This window comes from Vigna radiata, chromosome 7, assembly GCF_000741045.1.
Source record: "Vigna radiata var. radiata cultivar VC1973A chromosome 7, Vradiata_ver6, whole genome shotgun sequence".
Taxonomy (NCBI): domain Eukaryota; kingdom Viridiplantae; phylum Streptophyta; class Magnoliopsida; order Fabales; family Fabaceae; genus Vigna; species Vigna radiata.
This window is the reverse complement of record NC_028357.1, coordinates 40,808,061-40,824,098: the sequence shown is the minus strand read 5'-3', so window position 1 is coordinate 40,824,098 and position 16,038 is coordinate 40,808,061. Positions and strand designations below refer to the sequence as shown.

General features: G+C 30.9%; 2 protein-coding genes across 2 annotated transcripts; both read left to right on the top strand.

The window, feature by feature from the left end:
- The first annotated feature begins 7,084 nt into the window (after positions 1-7,084).
- On the top strand, positions 7,085-10,742 carry LOC106767873 (2,3-bisphosphoglycerate-dependent phosphoglycerate mutase). Its single transcript, XM_014652829.2, has 9 exons — positions 7,085-7,278; positions 7,389-7,570; positions 7,761-7,984; positions 8,081-8,199; positions 8,298-8,454; positions 8,586-8,687; positions 8,798-8,917; positions 10,119-10,186; positions 10,316-10,742. Exons 2-8 carry the CDS (start codon positions 7,390-7,392, stop codon positions 10,161-10,163), a joined length of 948 nt encoding a protein of 315 aa, XP_014508315.1. The 5' UTR covers positions 7,085-7,278; position 7,389; the 3' UTR covers positions 10,164-10,186; positions 10,316-10,742.
- Positions 10,743-11,982: 1,240 nt separating this feature from the next.
- LOC106766446 (type I inositol polyphosphate 5-phosphatase 5) lies at positions 11,983-15,611 on the top strand. The gene is made up of 10 exons (XM_014651175.2): positions 11,983-12,234; positions 12,350-12,455; positions 12,555-12,626; positions 13,146-13,236; positions 13,330-13,434; positions 13,718-14,276; positions 14,460-14,653; positions 14,749-14,857; positions 14,939-15,087; positions 15,162-15,611. Exons 1-10 carry the CDS (start codon positions 12,088-12,090, stop codon positions 15,379-15,381), a joined length of 1,752 nt encoding a protein of 583 aa, XP_014506661.1. The 5' UTR covers positions 11,983-12,087; the 3' UTR covers positions 15,382-15,611.
- Positions 15,612-16,038: the final 427 nt, after the last annotated feature.

Here is a 16,038-nt window from a genome sequence, read left to right as displayed (position 1 = left end):
AACTTCTAATACTCCTCAGGACCCTATAAACACTAAGAAACCACTGGAAACACCATTGTAAGTCAAATTTGCCACTCTAAACCAAATTAAGCTCTCTAAGATACCAAATCTTATTTATACCTATTTTACCACTTATGTCACTGGTTTTACTGCACAAACAAGTTTCAATTGACTTGACAATAGATTCTAAACCAACTCCTACTCCACAGAACTGCTCCTTTAAATATTCAATACTCAAAACCCCCTTCATAGACTCAAAATCACTCCAACAAGTCCTCCCCAACTCTTTTTTGCATTACAAACCAGATTTTTATGGTTTAACCACTCTCACAAGTCCTAATGGACTTCAAAAAAGTCCCTAAACTTCTATTTTACCTAACCAACAACTTACTCAAAAACGCACTTACAAAAACCCTTAATTTCACTCTAAAACAAGTAAAATTTGAACTCATATTAATTCCCTCCCTTAAACCTCTTAATATGACCGTCTAATGATACTAACCAGTCATAAAGCACTCCACATAATCACCCATTGTAGATTTCACATTATACTCATTATTCTAAAGATTGACATCCTACACCCACCAATTTAAGCCACAATCTATACTAAAATTTCATGTTTTGACAACCGTCGTTATTCATATAACTTGTTCATCCCAACAACATATTCAAATCAATCACGCAGTAACTTACAACAACAATCACACCTTCAAAATTCTCAAAACCCATCATCAATTAAAAATACTCATTATTTTCCCCAATTTAACATCACTAATTACCATATGATCATATACACACAAATTCACATATTTCTAACATCTTACTACACATATGAAAAAAAAATTAGTTTCCCTTACCTTAGGGAAACTATGACAGCTCTACAAACACTCGCCCGGAGCTTCCGGCACAAAAAATTATAGGAAAAAGCCTACAATTGACAGAATGAAATTTTAGGACCCAAAATTAACCAAGAACTAAAGAAGAAACTCAATTGGTAAATGCGAGACAAATTTATATGCATGATCATTGTCTGAAGATATACAGAGAAAAGAGGTAGAAACTTACTTGCTCTATTACAAAAATTAATTGGTGGATATTGAAAACAACTAGCAGTAATCTCCTAGAAACTTCCTGATCGTCAAATAGATGATCGAGGAGTAAGAAAACTTAGAGAGAAGGTGGAGAAAGTTTAGAGAACGAATCTTGAGAGATGAAGTGTGTTTTAAGTAATGAGACTATTGTATGAAATTCTATTATATTAATCGACTTATTTTAAAATAAAATAATTGGTCTCATTGTTTTAAAACACTTATATACTCTAGTACTCTATTTTCTAGGTTCTTACATTCTCCCTAACAACAAAATTTTCGACCTCAAAAATTAGACTTACTAGAGAACAGGTGAGGATAAGACTCTTTCATGACTCCCTCTAACTCCCATACCAAGCTTGTTACTATCATAATCCATAAAGATTAGTGAAAAATCTTCTTATGCACTTGAGTGACACCAAATTATTAATGATATGTGAAGACGACATAGAAGACGAAATACCAGCTCATAAGACTCTCCTTGAGCAATAAATTTGGGAGGTTGTTCCATGTAAATCTTTCTTACAAGTCATCGTTGAGGAATGCATGAAAAGCCACTACAACTATAAATAAACTAACAAAAAAACATCTTTGCTACACGAGAAAAAACATATATTGACGGTTCCAATGTAATGGTGACAAAAAGGAGGTTAAAAGAGACATCAACAGAAGAAGTCATGGATGAACAAAAGAGAAACCTTAAAAATCCAGGATTCTCCAATCAAGTCACCTGAAAAAGGAAAAAGAGCAATCTTGATGCTCTGAAACAACGCATAGAAAAGAGCAACCTCGACGCTTTAAATTGTTGTCTTAGAGGAGACTAGACGTGCCATCATGCACGACGGAATAAATGAGCAGATCCACAACTTCAAAAGGTGTTGAGACTGCGTAGGAGCTCCATTGAAGGTGCGGTTGACAAAATGGTGCTCGTCTGTCTGAGACGATCAAAATTGTGTAGTCGTCAAAACTAAAATTCCAATAGTACCAACAATAGATGATGGTGTTGTCAATGGTGATAGACGATGACGCTGTCGACAACGGTAGATGACACTGTTGCCGACAGTGGTAGATGATGTCGCCACCGGTAGCAATAAATGGCGTCGTCGTCGACAGCAGTGACGAGTGTAGTGACAAAGGCAACAAAAAAAATTTCCTCAAAAACGCGAGACTCTAATACCATGTTGAATATAATAAAAATTATGTATGAGATTAATATCCCTTGTGTTGAATATACACATAATCCTCTGTTCATAATAGAAAAAATATGAACTAAGTCCAAAATACAAATAAGAAATAATAACAAACTAACTAAAAATAAGAAAGAAAGAAAAGATAACACTAGTAATTAAATTAATTTACATATAATTATAAAATTTAAAAAGTAAAATTATTAAATAGTTTATAGTAATAAGGGTAAAAATGTAAATGAAATGTGTAAAAAAAAACTACTTTGTAGTTATTAAAATAAAATATATTATAAGTTATGTTGGATAAAAAAATTTATTATGAGTAATTATTTAAATTTGAAAAAAGTAGTTACTAAACTAAAATAAGTGTAAATAATTTTTTTATAATTAGTAATTATTTGAATTAAAAAAATAATTACTAAAATGATAAAATTAAAAATTATGTTTTTTTAATATGAATAATTATTTAAATATTAAAAAGTTTTTAAAAGATGAAATTCGAAAAATAAAATAGGACATCATAGCTATAAATATACCGTTATAGATACAATTATAAATAAAATAAATTTTTGTTATTAAAATAAAAAATATTATAAGTAATATTGTGTAAATAATATTTTATTGTGAATAATTATTTAAATTTTTTAAAGTATTTATTAAAATGATAAAAGTGTAAATAATATTTTTTATAAATGGTAATTATTTGAATTCAAAAAAGTAGGTACTAAATTATGAAACTAAAAAATATTTTTTTTATTAGGAATAGTTATTTAAATTTTAAAATTAGTAATTTCAAACTTAATAATTAAGGTGGTAAAATTATAAAAAAAAATACATGAAAAAGATGTTTCTTCTTTATATATTTATATATTGTTATAGATTATGAATAATTATTTAAACTTGAAAAATTGGTTATTCAAATGATAAAAGTGTAATTAATTTTTTTTTATATAAATAGTAGTTATTTGAATTATAGAATATAGTTACTAAAGTGATGAAACTGAGTTGGGGGAAATGATAATATATGTTTTATTATGAATAATTATGTAAATTTGAAAAATAATAAAAGTGTAAATAATATTTTTATTTTTTTAAATAATAATTATTTGAATTAAAAATAGTTAATAAAATAATTAAACTAAAAATATTTTTTTATTATATATAATTATTTAAATTTTAACAAATAATTTTAAAATTAATAATTAGGAGAATAAAATAAAAAATATATATATCCTTTTGATATAATTATAAATATTTTATTTGTCGGTGTATGTCATGTCACATTACACCTAACTTAACTTCCTAACGTCCACCACATCATCAATAACCAATGGGAACAAATTATCAGAAAATGACAAAAACTGATTTTGGCACCATGTCTACGTGTAAATTGCTGTTGTACTTCGATAATGACGACAAAAGAATGAAGAAAACATAATAAAAATATATGTGCAAAATAATTAGAGAATGAAATTTATTGGTTTAAAAAATTAGAGAAAGATAACAGAAACTTTAGTTTTCCAAATTTTTTAATTTTATTTATTACTACGATTCTATTTATTATTTTTAGTCAAAATCATGCATTTTTTATTATAAAAAAACTAATAAAATTATAATTATAAAAATAAATATAATAATTTTCCAAACTTTATCGTAGACTATTTTATTTATTTTATAATTTTTTTTATCATGAATAGTTAAATTTTAAAAATTAATTCAATAAAAATTATTAAATTTAAAAGAGTTGTATAAATTTGGCAAAATAATTATTTTCTTTAATTATTAAATGTGAGTTCCTTAATTTTTATCAACTAAACATAGTTATAATATTTATTTTATTTAATTTGATCTCTTTATTAATAAAATGTTCAATAAATAATAGCCGTAATAAATTATATTCGATAATAAATTAGCACTTTGTTAGAAAGTTAACAACGAAGTTGAATTAGTTAGTAAGTAGACATTTCATTTTTCTTTTCTCTTTTCAGATGAGTAGTACAATTCTATTCATTTAAGAAACATTTTTATTATCTTTATTTTTGTTATTATATTATTATAGCATCAAATTATCTGTTTATATGAAAAAAAAAAGACACAAACTCATTATTCATACTCTTATATATATATATATATATATATAATTCCATTTTTAAAGAATAAATTATGTAAATCTTGTTTCATTTGTTAATAAAATATTAATTTTATGGTATCTTTTTATCATGTAAACCTTTTGTACAGTCATTTTTTATGAAGAAAAATTGTGTTTTTCATTATGTATTTTTCATTACCGATTTTTAATTGTAACTTAATTACCTATTTCAATTTTTTATTAGATTTTGATAAATTATGTTTTAGTCCCGAACTTGTTTTTTTTTTAAGTATATTAATAAAGTGTAAAAGAATAAATTCATTTTTTAAAATTGATAAAATGAAAGCTACTATGAAAGATGACAAAAACACGCGTTAACTTTTTTACATATTTTAAAGTCTTATAGTTATGATTAAATTGTTCAATTAAAGAAGTTATTTCTTAACGTTTCGATTATGGGATTCGAGATTGGACACTCCAAGCTCTTTCTCAATCTCCCAATCATCTAACACGCGCCAAAGGTTCTCAATGAAAAGCCGAACGATTGTGACTTGCAAGAAAATACTTCGACGCTTAAGTCAGCTAGGTCACAAGGAGATTAAAGTGAATGTAATTAGACCAAAAGTAAGTTAGCTAGTTTGTTAGGTCTGTATTTATAGGCATTAGACCCAATAATTAGCATTAACTGCGTGCAGCTATCGTATCTTCTGTTTCCTTTTTCGATAATATTTGTCTATTAAAGTTATTAATTACTCTTAAATATTGTTTTCTGCGATTTTTCACTACTCAACCATGTCTCCCTTTCTCAGCTCCTTACCGGTCCTTCACAACCCTTCGATGCGGAATCGGTCGATCGGCCGCCTTCTCATAATACTACACTTAATATCTGAAAACTACAAGAAATCTAATATATAAATTTTTGTTGTATTAGTAATAATAATTAAATATATATTTTTAGTATATTATTTTGATTTTTCAAAAGTCAATCAAATATACATGTGTTGAGTGATATTTTTAAAGTCAATCCTCATATATTCAAATTATTATTTTGAAAGCTTATTGAACACCGTTTTAGAAGCTTGTTTTTCAAACAATTTCGAAAAAAGTTAAAGTGATGGAGGTTTCAATGAGTTGTTTTAACTTAATGAGTTTGGAAAACAACTTATTATGAAAAGTCACAAGTGTTGATTTTTTTTTTATCAATAAGCATTAATTATTATATGAAGTTTATGACATTTCCAATTAGGAAATGTTTCAATTCTATGTTAGACCAGATTTGTATAAAATTTTCATACTCATATTTATGAATAAAAGAGAAGTAATTGCTAACATTGTGATGTAGGTCTTTTTGCTAAACAAAATAAACTTTTTTATTTTTTGAATAATAGTTGAGGACTTCAGTTTTTTAAGGTAATATTTTGGGTTCATATGCACTAATACCTATTCATGGATATAAAGGTTCCTTGACTATAGTTGATAATTATAGTAGTTGATCACCATAATCAATTGGATTCATTGATGTTTATATCTTTTGGGTAAATCTCTCCTTAATAAATCCAATACTTTTGTGATAGAGACTATCGTGAAAGAATGTTATCTAATTGTGGTCCATGAAAGAAGTTTGTGTTCACGAACGTGATATTTGATGAGTTAGATTTTTCTTACAAAGGTTCGACGTTCACACAATGGTGCTACCACAAAATATCTAGCTTTTAAGTTTTGTTAGACTTTTGGATTCATTGCAGTGAACTGGTCAAAACTCCAATTGAACCAAACATCCTTTTACAACATCATGACAACAATCTTTTACATAGAGATGCACCAAGTTTTAAAAAAATGGTGGGTCGGCTTTTATAGTTAATTAAAATATGTCTTGATATTTTTTCCTGTTTCTCCGTAGTTAAGTCAATTTAAGGAAAACCTTATTTAATTTTATTTCAAGGCAACACAGTCTGTTGAGATACTGTTAAAAGAAACAATTATCACTGTATTTTCTTCTCTCACAAACTTCTCTTCAGTTACAAGGATTTTTTGGTGTTGAGAGACTAACACATAGATTCATAGAGTTTTGTTTCTTCCTCAAAAACACATTATTTTATTTTTTAAGTTGAGACACTAAGTATTATTAGTGATACCAGGATATATATATATATATATATATATATATATATATATATATATATATATATATATATATATATATATATATATATATAAAGCATCACAATAAAGCTTAGGGGTGTAAGAAGGAAAACGTAGAGTGCTGAGAGAAGAAAAGCCCCAAATATCTACTATATGCTATCGGGCCATCAGCCCAAAAACCATTTTTAATTAACTCATAATTCAAATATAGTCTATGCAGACTATATTCCACCTTTACATCCATGAAGAAAAAAGTGAGAGGAGATTTTAGTGACAGTTTCTAACCATTTTTTTTTCTAAATTTTTAATTATTTAATTTCTTAAAAAATAAAAAGATATTATTTAAATATATTTCTTATTGTTTATACTATCAGTTAAAAGTTATAGAAATAACTCAATAAATAAAATTTGATATTCACAAATTTTTACATGATAATAAACCATACATAAAAAATATTGCTAAAATTATGCTATTAACTTTTCTAAATAAATTATTAGAAGATGCTTCCGGTAGAATTTTTATAAAAAAAAAATTATCACTAAATATATTCTTATTTATCAATAAAGTAGTTGGTTAAAAGGGAAAAAGTGGGGATTGGTCGCTCATTGTCAACACGAAACGGCGTCGTAGTCTTTCCCCGCAACCCTCGCTCTTATATTCTGTTTTGGGGTCATTCTCAAATCTCACTGTCACACTATCAATTTCTTGTCTTCTTCCTTCTGCAAACCGCACTTGTAAAATTTTGTTCACTCCACCCTTGTCAAGTTGTCGGTATCTTTTTATTCTGCATTTGGTTTCCTTGTCATTCTTGTTAGTATTCCTTCCTTTCTACGATCGTTCTTCACGGTGTGGAAATATCAATAGGTTTTCTCTTCTTTCAGAATGATGGCTGCTACTTTCAAATGCCAACCTACGGGACTTCACGGTTCTGGCATTGATGCGTCGGCGCCTCGATCTTCTCGAAACTTCGGAAGGTTTTACTCAATGCGATTCGCGTGCAACACTCGCTGCAATACATTGCGTCACGTTCATGCACCACTTTCCATTTCCCACGACTCATCAAGTAAGAAGTTGTTTTTCTTGGTTACTTTATTCATTTCTACTCAACGAACTTTGATATTACCACATATATGTGATTCTTGATATGAAAAATGTAAACTGTGTTTTTCTTTTATTACTGAATAAGACCGAAGGTCGTGGTGCTGTGCTATATTTTCTTAGTGGTGGGTGTTATGGCATTGATTGTTTTATAGCTGAGAGTTCTTTGATATTGATTCGTCATGGGGAGTCTTTGTGGAATGAGAAGAACTTGTTCACCGGATGTTGCGATGTGCCGTTGACCCAGAGAGGTGTAGAGGAAGCGATTGAAGCTGGTAAGAGGATTAGCTTTATACCGGTTGATATGATTTTCACTTCTGCACTGATTCGAGCGCAGATGACGGCTATGCTTGCAATGACTCAGCACCTCCAAAAGAAGGTAGTGACGCCACTTATGCCAGTAAATACCCGTATTTTGTATGCCTGTAAAATATTTTTAGAACCAGGATTTTTTAACCCCATCTTTGTTGTTTAGATTCCTATTATCATCCATAATGAGAATGAAGAGGCAACAACTTGGACTCGAGTTTACAGCGAAAAAACCACCAAGCAATCTATTCCAGTTATTACTGCTTGGGAGTTGAATGAAAGAATGTGTGCAGCTATGAATCCCTGCCTTTGTTTCCTGTTCATAGAATATGTTCAATGAATTTTAGAAGGAGAGATCATTCTTCTTTATTCTATTTCTTCAGGTATGGGGAGTTACAAGGTCTTAATAAACAGGAGACTGCAGAAAGATATGGGAAGGAGAAAGTGCATGAATGGCGTAGGAGTTTTGACATTCCTCCTCCGAAGGGCGAGAGCCTGGAAATGTGTTCAAAGAGAGCTGTTTCATATTTTAAAGATTTTGTAAGGGTGCTGATTTCCTTATTCTTTAATGTCAAAGTTTAATATTAGATTTGTATGACATTGTTATCTTGCTGGGGATTGAAACATTTTAAATTGCTCCGAGAGATGATTCTGAAAACAATGTGGTGTAGATTGAACCCCAATTAAAATCAGGAAAGCACGTTATGGTTGCTGCTCATGGAAACTCATTGAGGTCCATTATAATGTATCTTGACAGATTAACCTCCCAAGAGGTAGCATCCTGCAGTTTTTATTAATGCGTCCATCTCATTTACGTAAAATTTTCTTTGGTATCTAATAAAACAGAAATGTGATTGAACTTTACTTGTCTGTGGACAAACAGGTCACTACTTTAGAATTATCAACTGGCGTACCGTTGCTTTACATATATACAGAGGGGAAGTATATGAGTAGAGGAAGTCCTGTGGGGTCTACAGAAGCTGGTGTTTATGCGTACACTCAGGTATGATTCTTTTGCTGGTATTTATTTACCTGGTGTTATTGGTGCGATGAAATTAAGAGTGAATGCTACTCAAATTAACGAGGGATCATTGCTATGTGAGGGTTGGTAGTATTTAGGAAACGTGAAATCACCATCTGCTTCAAATCGTGACATATGATTGTGTTGCAGCTTTTGGATATTTTTCTTTTTCCTGTTGGCTAATCGTCACTTGTAATAGATAAAATTTTGTAGTTTTTCTGGTGCTCTATTTCCCCCTGTAGTTATTGGAACCAAGTTATATGCTAATGCAAAACATCTGCCAATGAGCGCATAGTTTTGCCAATGACCAAACCTTTGAGATTTGGATGTTATATGATAAAATCGGAGGTTCGATCCTCCACAAGGCCTCCCATCTCCCTTTACTACCTAGGGACTTGCGTTTTGATTGTTTGTTTATATAGAACCTTATCAAGACTCATCACAAGTATCGAGTCACACCATTTTATGGTTGTTTTTTGTTTGAGAAGTGGAAATGATCTCCACGCACGAGTTCAAGTGAAAAATCAACGCCACAACACAACAAACAGGGATGGATCTAGCAAACATCTGTGGAGGGATAAAAGTAACAAACTTGGCATGCATAATTGTATATTTACATTAATGGGTTACGACTGCAATATTTCTTCTTAATATACAAAAACAAAAGACAAGTTTACATATAAAATTGAAAAAACGACCTTTCACTTCTCATTCCATCCATCCTTGATAAGTTTTTTCATTTGTGATTTTTGAAAGGAAGCTTGAAATTTGCATCTTAACAATGTGAAATTATATTTAAATAATTGAATTCTCACACATGGAAAAGAATAATCTTTACCATTACCACCAATCACCTAGATTAGCTAGTGGATGGGTCTAGCTCAAGTAGAGGAGTGTTAACTGAGTTTGAGTTCCTTAGAATGCAGCTGAATTAAATCATGGGTGAAGAGTTTTATTGTTCGTGGCGATCACACCCAGCTCAACCTAGATTAGTCTAATGCCTTATGTGATGTCTTGATTGCATATCCCAAATTTTTAAGATGCTGTAGGCAATGTCATGTTTTACAGTTTGTCTTAAATTTTGCTGCTTCTGTTTACTGTCTGTCTTTAACTACTTTGAGATTTTTTTTTCATCAACCTATCTGATATTAACCATGTTGTATGCTGTCATTTGTATGTACAGAGTTTAGCTGTCTACAGACAACAGTTAGATGAAATGTCTCCTTGATCGTACTTTTATGAATCAAAATGGTATGCCACGATAGTCGATGGCAATTTATACTTTTATATGCACAATTAGTCTATATATTGAATCCCCTTATAAGCTTGATTGATAAATTGAACGTTGATCACTGAGTATACTCATGTAAATATCTGCAGGTATAATTGTTGATAATCATTTTGGTGGATGGCTTTCGGGGTGCATGCTCTCTACACTGAAAGTTATTGGAAAGAATTGACCAATCGGTGACAGTTTCAAATCTGTGAACTGCATGGCAAAACATGCCCTGAAAATCATCCGTATTGTAGCAATGGGAGTAGCCCCTGCACAATTTTGGTTAGACAGAAAACAGGATTAGTAAATGGTAATGTAACTCTAGAAATAGTTTGTCTACAAGGGAGCGAACTTATAGGTATAGCTGCCATGATAACTAACATATAGGAAATGAATTAGCAGCAAAGGAATGAGAACAATATAAATGAATTGAAATATTTTTGCAAAACGATTCTTCATATGCTGTTGTTTTATAAGATGACATGGAAGGACCAAAAATATTTAGAAAGATAAAATCATGAAAAAACCGTTCTAATTTCTAATTTGAAACCACTGTACTTTAAAACCAGTCAAAACTCAACCACCAACGAGTGAGGTAGAATTTATTTGATTAGCATTTCACTTTTATTTTTTATTTGTTTCAAATTTTAAATACGTTTGAACTCTCCAGGATTATTTTGAATTTGTTTTGTAGAATGAATATTGTGAAATTTAAATATAAATGAATTGAAATATTTTTTTTCAAAACGATTCTTCATATGCTGTTATTTTATTGGATGCCGTGTATGAAAGTACCAAAAATATTTATAAAAAAAAAGAAACTCAAGAAAAAAACTGTTCTAATTTGAAACCGCTATATTTTAAAATCAGTAAAAAAAAATATTTTTTAATAATTAAGACGTATTAGAAATACTAATAATTTTTAGTTTATAAATTAGTATTTAATTTAGTCAATATAACTAATTAATTTTTATCTTAAATTAGTTGTTATGTAGTAACTTTCTTTTATAATATAGGTAAATAATTCTGTAAACCATCATTTTATATCATATCATATCATATATTATAATCTATTATAACAAAGAAGATTATTCATCGTTGCATGGTATTTGGTGAAACACTTGAATTAAAAAAATAGCATAAGGTTTTATTTTTTAGAAAAGAGTAAATTAAAAATGGTAGGGGTAATTTTAAGGTATCTAAACGAAAAAAATAATAATTTTTTGGGAATATCATGCTCTCCTAGAATATTAATTCCCCACTGTTTTTTTCTTCTTCTTACATAAAGAATGATGAGTGTGTTGAATTTCCATGAAAATGAAAGTCATTTCCTACAATGTTATCTATTCCAACTTCACTCTTCTGTATACATTATAGTTTTTAATTGCATAATTTTTAAAAATTATAAATTATTCAGCAAAACTTGTTTATAAAACAATATTATATATATATATATATATAGAAATATTATTCACTTTGTGTTTTTCCCTTGACTATTGCCAACAGATATCTACAACATAGGGATGACGGTATGGTAAGGCACCCAGCTAATAAATCCAAAAGTGTGTAATTTTTGGCTTATTTTGTTAACTGTTACTCAACCGTTTCCTGCCTCGTTTTGCTCCTCTATCTCCCTCAACCTTAAGTGCCCCGAAAGATCCGCCGCCAAAATCTCATCCTTTTGACAACAAAAAAAAATGTACAACATACAAAACATATTCAATAATCGCACTTAATGAAACCAAGATTTCAAAAGGAAGAGACAAAAACAAACTTTGTTCATGCACACGTTCTTATTGCTTTCTCAATGTTTCTACTTCTGGATGTGATGAAATAAAGATCATATTAAGGGCATGTTGCTAATACGAATGAATGAATGTCTTCGTCTACGGGTGCACGTTCTAAATCAAATGCTAACTTTGAAATGACCAAAGCTAATGAAGCTTCTGCCACCAGCCCTGTCAACACAACCACTGCATCAAATTTGCCAGATACCAGTGCCAAGAATGACAAGAAAAAGAAGGTGTTTCTTTTTATGTTATAGTTCATTTATTCCATGCATTACGTTTTTCTTGTTTTTCAGTATAAGGGTATATATGGTGCATTTTTTCTTGACCCTTTTTCTTGTTTGGATGAAGTCTATCCTTCCGAAGATTTTCGGATCAAAGCGAAATGGGAGAAGCTCAGACGAAGAAGCAATCAAACCAGGCACGGAAGAAGATGATGGAGCTACTACTACTCTTGGTATTCATTGCATGCTTTCTTTTCTACTTTCTTTCCATAGAAAATCTAAATTTCCATGTTTTATGGTTTCACTTTGATTAATTTTATTTGCATGGAAAGATTTGGAGAAGATTGAGACAAGAAAAAAAGCATTTTTGGAAGCTGCCCCCATCATGAGAAAAAGTTTCTCAGGTACTAGTTTATGCATTGCCCCCAACAAACACATAATTTTTACATTCTCGAAAACAACATAATTTCTTTATTTCTTTAATTACAAAAACATGAGCTTTAGAAATCAATTTCAACTTGTAAAGTTATTTCAGAATTATTCTTGTATCTTTAATAAATATGTCCAAGAATAATTTATAATGTTGAATAAATCTAAATATACCCAAAATTGGGGCTTTAGTATGAATTGAAAAAATTGTAGGTCAACTCTAGATTCTGAATCCAACTTGTAAAAATCAAAGTACCTATCAAACAGTAAGAAATCTTCTTCGTGTAATCTTGTATTATTTTGGTAGCTTACCTAACAGCAATGAAATTTTGGTTATTGGTAAGATGTTTTCTAATCTGGGGAATTTTTCTTGTTTGATCTGCACCATAAATTCTTCACTCTTGCAATGTAAACGTCATGCAATTATAGATTTGTCAGAGAATGATAACATAAAAAGAAATAAACCATTGTTTTAATTTCTTATCAACTCACAGAAAGGGAGACTAGCCCTGGAATCGAAGGCCTAAATTTGTCCACTTTTGAACGCCCTGTGATGGCTCCAGAAACTGAACTGCAGACTTTCAGGTATGTGGGAATTCATTTTCGATTCAAGGCTTCATTCACAATTTCTTTTGTTGCCATTTTCATGTTATGCCATTTTGGTCACGTGATTTGCAGAATCTTCGTTGCAACGTGGAATGTGGGAGGAAAGTCACCAAATTTTGATCTCAACCTTCAAGATTTCTTCTTAGTAGAAGGCTCCGCAGATATATACGTCTTGGGGTACGAAATATATGGTTATTTATGAACTAAATTCTAATAGTTGTACTGTCGTTTTTCAGCAACACTAATTGTATTAGTAGTAGTGATTCGCTTCCTTGTTGCTTTTCTAGTTTTTGTAATAAAGAAGATATTAGTTATTGTTAAGAAGCTACTCGAGCTATTTAGAAGTAAATCCAGACCAACAAATATGTTATTGTACTAAGAAATAAAGTTTCCTTCTTTCTGGTGTTTTGTTTTGAAATTAATAGAAATTGAAGTTAGATGAAATACTTTATATGTTCAGTTTCCAGGAAATTGTTCCTTTGAGTGCTGGGAATGTTCTAGTGATAGAAGACAACGAACCTGCAGCAAGGTGGTTGGCCTTGATAAGTCAAGCACTAAACAGACCAAGAAATGAATACAGTGATTCTTCAGACTCGGGAACTGGGTCGAAAAGCAATAGTAGTTCAAAGGATTCAAAGTCCCCGGCAAGTTTGAATTTCTTTCAGAAGCCTTCTCTTAAAGTTATCAGTAAAAACTTCAGGGCAGAGGGTAGCAGCCTCCTTAAGGCTTGCAATTGTCCGGTGGATTCTCCATCCAGGGAGAGACGAAGGGCGAGAAAGTATAGTGACCCTATGAATAAGTTAGACTCTGAGCTTCATGGTGATGAAACCGTGGAAGAGTTGCTTTCAATCACAGAACTACCTTCTTCTCCTAGCACATGCAGATACTCCCTTATATCAAGTAAACAAATGGTTGGGATTTTTCTCACCATATGGACTAAGAAGGAATTAGTGCCTCACATTGGACATCTTAGAGTGGATTCTGTTGGGAGAGGGATCATGGGTTGCTTAGGTAACAAGGTATTGAACTTATAATTCAAGTATTTCTGCATAATTTTTCATATGTTGTAAATAAGTACTTCCAAATGGGTCCTAGTAAATATATAAAACATGTTACATAGCCAGTGATGAATATTCATGTTATTTTGGTAATGTACTGCTATGAAGACTAATGATGCACATGGAATGAATAATTGATTGCAGGGGTGTATATCAATGAGCATGTCATTACATCAAACAAGTTTTTGTTTCGTCTGTAGTCACTTGGCTTCTGGGGAGAAAGACGGCGACGAGTTGAAGAGAAATTCTGATGTAGCCGAGATCCTCAAAAGCACCCAATTCCCTAGGATTTGCAAGAATCCGTGTCGTCGTGCGCCAGAGAGAATTGTTGACCATGAGTGAGTTATATTTCACTTATGAGTTGATATAGATATAATCTTTATACAACACATAATTTGCAGATGTCATTGTAAAAGTCTAATCTTTTTTGCAGTCGAATAATATGGCTTGGAGATTTGAATTATCGGGTGGCTTTGAGTTACGAAGAAACAAGGGTTCTATTGGAGGATAACGACTGGGACACTTTGTTAGAGAAAGATCAGGTGTGTGTACATCCATTCATAGTCTATCAACACAGTCTCATATATACTAAGAAAAAAGTGATGCATAAACATTTTTTACAGTTAAACATGGAAAGAGACGCAGGAAGGGTTTTTAACGGTTTCAAAGAGGGGAGGATTGTTTTTGCTCCCACTTACAAGTACTCACAGAATTCAGACTCATACGCTGGTGAAACTGTGAAATCAAAGAAAAAACGTCGAACACCTGCATGGTATTGCTGCATCTTATAACATGTTACTGAATTGAGATAAACCAAAATGTTGACAATGTTGTGTTGAATTGCAGGTGTGACAGAATATTATGGCGTGGCAATGGCATTGATCAATTATCATATATTCGAGGAGAGTCAAGATTTTCTGACCACAGACCTGTTTGTGCTGTGTTTTCTGTGGATGTGGAAGTAAGAAGCAGAAACAACAGGTTTAGGAAGGGTTACTCCTACACAAGTCCAAGACCGGAATACGAAGACTTCATACCTCAAAGGCATAGTTTCTACGATTATTAATTTCTGCATCAAATCAAAGCTTGTATATTTTGTTTAGTTTCTCACCTTTTTTTTTTTTTATTTCCTTTATGTTTTCTTCCCGCACTCACCATAGCTAGTTATTAGAGTCCTAACATTATAACAGTAAATACAACAAGTGACTGCAATCCTTGTTATTACATATAGAGATCAATGTAAATAGAGTTTAACTATTCATTGACTGCCAAACATAAAATTAGCAACAAAAACTAATACTATTTGTGCAATGTCTTTCCTTACATATAATATTTAGTATAAACATGAAGCGATTAACCTATTTGTAAGTTAAGTCCCAAATTGAGGTTATTTCTTGGCCTTGTCGTGTATCTTGCTCTGAACTCAAAGTAGTTGTTTTTTAGCAAGGCCTTCATTTTGAGACCTATTGTTACCACTTAAGGCAATAACTATGACTTTGAAAAAAGGAAAATGATATTTTAACACCATTTTTTGACACTATTTTGACACTGCATACATGTCAAAATGTTATTGGATAATCTCAAATTATAAAAGTTGAGACAGGAGTATATTTGGAAGAGAAAAACCAAAGTTTATTTTTTTAATTTGAAATCATCCAACCACATTTTGACACGTGTACAGTGTCAATGGTGTCAAAAAATGGTATTAAAATATCATTTTCCT

Coding starts and splice junctions, on each gene's coding strand:
- LOC106767873 (XM_014652829.2), top strand. CDS start 7,390: ATGATGGCTGCTACTTTCAAATGCCAACCTACGGGACTTCACGGTTCT. Junction 7,571..7,760: donor CATTTCCCACGACTCATCAA/GTAAGAAGTTGT, acceptor ATTGTTTTATAG/CTGAGAGTTCTTTGATATTG. Junction 8,200..8,297: donor TGGGAGTTGAATGAAAGAAT/GTGTGCAGCTAT, acceptor CTATTTCTTCAG/GTATGGGGAGTTACAAGGTC.
- LOC106766446 (XM_014651175.2), top strand. CDS start 12,088: ATGTCTTCGTCTACGGGTGCACGTTCTAAATCAAATGCTAACTTTGAA. Junction 12,456..12,554: donor TGGAGCTACTACTACTCTTG/GTATTCATTGCA, acceptor TTGCATGGAAAG/ATTTGGAGAAGATTGAGACA. Junction 13,435..13,717: donor GCAGATATATACGTCTTGGG/GTACGAAATATA, acceptor TTATATGTTCAG/TTTCCAGGAAATTGTTCCTT.